The following is a 3,719-nucleotide window of genomic DNA, read 5'->3' on the forward strand; positions in this document are numbered from 1 at the left end:
TCAGAACTGGTACTGTGCAAAGTCAGGAGCAACAAGGACTGCATGTCATGTTAGGCAGCTGGACACAGCATTTTTCCTTTAACCCTTTCCTTTAACTGCCAGGCAATAGTTCCCAGCAAGGTAAGTAATGAACAATAAATGCAGTTGCAGGGCAAACACATTTCCAAATGGTAGAACCCATTCAACCAGCGAGGGAACACACAAGAAATCTTGTGGCTGTGATAGGGGAGGATAGGGAGGACCAGACAAGAAAATCTAAACCATGAATGCCCAGATCCAGTAACAAACTTTTCTTTTCACAGGGGATTCTGATATCATCACGACCAACTCCATTCCCTTTCCTCTGGGAGCTTGCACAATTAGAAACACACCCTTGCCGTTTTTCTGACTCAACAAGCTCTGAGCCAGGCTTCTCTCCTTAACCGCAGTTTCCAAAGCTCCTTATTATACTGGATTTTTTCACATAAAATTAGAACAGCAAAGCCAGCTCCTTATCACAGTATGATTAATGGGAAATTGTTGCACTTGGAATCATGGGGGAGTTAAGGTGTGTGTGTAAAGGGAAATTCAGTGCTTGTGAGCAGTTCTAGATTCACAGCTTTAGAAATCCAGTTCCCTACAAATCACAGCATTGTCAGCACTCAGAGAAGCTTCTCCCACACGCTGTCGTTCACTAAAACCGTCAGCTGTGGCCTCCTGGAGAAGTCAGTTGGTGGCCGACAATCCTTCGCTCACATTATTGAAGGAAAAAAAGAAAGTGCTGATTTCCTGGGACACGAGTTTGCATTTGCTAGACCGCAGATCCAGTGTCACCAGTGCACGTTACAGAGATCATCAGGAGGACAAATCATACCACTCCAGTTACTATCACCCTGCCGTCAGATAACAGGATCCATCAACCCAAACCCATCAGAACACTCGTACTTCACTTCAGGACATTTTAAGCACAGCCGTAACTTGCCTGAGCCCACTAGAGAAAATCTGACTGTAGAAACCTTTGAGTGGCGAATTTCAGCTTTCCTGTGTAAACATGATCGGTTATGAGTCATTTACCTATTACAGATATCTATGCACCTATTTCACAACCCTGTATTACAATATAGGGATGTCAGTATTTCCTTAATTAGCAGCCATGTTCCAAGTCTTGCTTCATGTTGTGAAACATTACTCTGCCTTCTCCCCTCTCCACTCCATCAGGGAGTGTGTCATTGGCACCAAACTCATCTGCAGAGACACAGGGAAGAATTCAACAGGGAGATTTCACTCATTCAGAGGGCAAAGTTAATCTTGAGGTTATTATGAGATGTTAATTTTGAAAGTGCTATATGGAGGATAAAAACCTATCACAGGATCAAAACTGTTGGCTCCCTGCATAGTGTGCAACTCCTTTTATGTCACTGTTTCAACTTCAGATGTGGGCTTGCTAATGTGAGGATCCCCACCAGGGAGGAGATGATGCCACAGAAACCAATAACCCCTGGGTTGGTCTTGTAGATCCCTAGTGTATCCAAAGGACCTGAGAGATCACAGAGATTCTTCACCAAGTCCAGCAGCAAAGGAGGATGTCTCTTCAGTATCTGAAAGAGCAGAAGGAGAAAACCAGGCAAACCATCACATTTCACACAGTTTAGCTCCTGACTGTGTTTGTCCCAGAGGAAATTCTCCTTCATCTTTTGTTCCTGCACAGCTTGTTCCACCCTCCAGGAGATCTCATACCAGTCCCTGGCTAGACTCATCAGGAGTGAACAGTAGTAACACTTGGTAGCCCAATTCCGCCACTTGAGCTTATCAATGTCAGGCTGGAGTCCAACGCTCTTCAACCACAGGACCGTATCGCAGACGAAGTAGAGGGCACGGGTCAGGTTGGAGGCTGTAAGGCAGACACGAGGAACCACATTTGGCAGCTGCGTAGTTCTTCTGGCTGCTGTCAAGGCATGTACCATGTTGCCCAGTCTTAACACTGCAAGAAACCCCAAAAAGGTTAGCACAGCCTGGCCTTTACCGCAGAGACACAGCCCTACGCAGGACAACTCGGCATGTCCGCACATGCTTTTGAAAAACATAGTGGCCTTTGGGCATTTGTATCCTTAGGCATTGTCTTCTCACAGCGTGAGAAGCTAGTATTAGCAAGGAAAGGGTGTAAACACCTCAGTTCGGTCCTGCACCAGCCCAGGACCTACATACAAATTTTGCCAACAGCCGGGATTTGCAGCCTTCTCCTGTTGCGCTGTTCTCAGCGCCTGGCTCTCCTCTGGACCAACATCACCCACGGCTCTGAACGAGTCAGTGTCAGCAAAAAGGTGACGCAAAAAGCCTCCAAATTTCAGCTGTACGCTGCACTGGATTTCACCTAACTCTGTGGACAGGAGATGTTACCGCACTAAGCTCACTGCAACCGCGAGCTACAACTTCCCTAAGCTCCTGTGAGAGCTGGTGCTTCACATGCCGAGCACACCAAGACCCAAGTCCTTCCTCAGCCATGAATTTGTCAGAGGCACAAGTAGTTCCCTGCAAACAGGAACAGTTTATTCCCTTTCGAGCTACAATATACAACAAGCCTGATTTCATCCACTGCACAGTTTAGGTTTTGCCCTGTGAATTCTATGATTCTGTGATTATGCAAAACATTTTTCACAAACTGCTGTACTGCCACAGTGACAGATGTTGGCAGCACCCAAGCTTAGTGGAACTGCAAGAGTCCTGAATTTAGGTCTGACGTCTATTAGTGATTTGTTCAGCAGAAGCAAGAGAATTATGGCTATGCTGATAAGCCAGCTGGCCTCTCTGCTAGAAATTACCATACTCTGGACCTAACTGGAATAATAAACCAAATCCATGGTAAATTAGAGTATTTGCCTCATATATTGAAGTTGCTCCAGGATTAAGCAATTGATAAGCAGTGTAAGATCAACCCGGAAGCGAGCAATACACCCACAGCAACAGCGTAACCATAATGGATGCAACCTCGACACAGAATGAAGTGATGCAAACAGTTAGACTATGAGGAAAGTACAGAAGGGTGTATGATTTAGTAGAGCATCAATGCTAAAGAAAATTAATATGTGAAGCAGGATACAGAAGGTCATACTGAAGGATGGTCCTCCAGAGGTGATTTTATGGGGATGATGATGTTGAACCTTAGGCTGTCCCATTAACTGAGAGGACTGATGTGAGCACAGTGAGCCAGCCTTGCACCGTGGCTCTGCGGTCTGCCCTTTGAACGGAGATGACAGTTCGACTTCTGCAGCACCAGATGTCAGCTAAATTATTTCTCTAGTCCTCCCAGCGATAATCCAGATTGCCTAATCGGAGAGGAGGCTGAGGAAGTGATAAATGCCTGCTTGGCCCAATGTGGCCTGGCAAGCCCCGGCAGGAATAAGGTCTGTTGACAATTTTGTGAATATAGTAAAAGAGGCTTTGGGGCCCAGGGTAAATTAACTACAGGAGACACAAGGCCAGGAGCTGTTTTGCTGGAAGCAGCAGGTGAAGGAGCACTTATCCCTCCGGACCTCAGGTACTTACTTTTCCGCCCAGAGCTCATGCTAGATTCCAACTGCTTGATTTTCATTACCAGCTTCTCTTTACCAGCCTTACGCTCTATTAGATAGCTAAGCAACATGCATGTGTACTGAGTGGCTCTGGAATGGAGAAAAAAAAATAAAAAAGAGAGGAAAACGGTCCACGAATGAAGCTGGGACATGTCAGAGGCGGCAGCAGCG

At 46.1% G+C, this 3,719-nt stretch overlaps 1 protein-coding gene across 1 annotated transcript; it reads right to left on the minus strand.

Moving 5' to 3' along the window:
- Positions 1-1,394: 1,394 nt before the first annotated feature.
- PEX11A (peroxisomal biogenesis factor 11 alpha) lies at positions 1,395-3,638 on the minus strand (the record flags this gene model as incomplete). The annotated part of the gene is made up of 2 exons (XM_009874375.1): positions 1,395-1,870; positions 3,523-3,638. Coding segments are annotated over 2 exons (592 nt in total), but the record flags the coding sequence as incomplete, so codon positions are not given.
- Positions 3,639-3,719: the final 81 nt, after the last annotated feature.

The sequence above is a fragment of the Apaloderma vittatum genome, unplaced genomic scaffold (genome assembly GCF_000703405.1).
Source record: "Apaloderma vittatum isolate BGI_N311 unplaced genomic scaffold, ASM70340v1 scaffold17058, whole genome shotgun sequence".
NCBI classification, from domain to species: Eukaryota; Metazoa; Chordata; class Aves; order Trogoniformes; family Trogonidae; genus Apaloderma; species Apaloderma vittatum.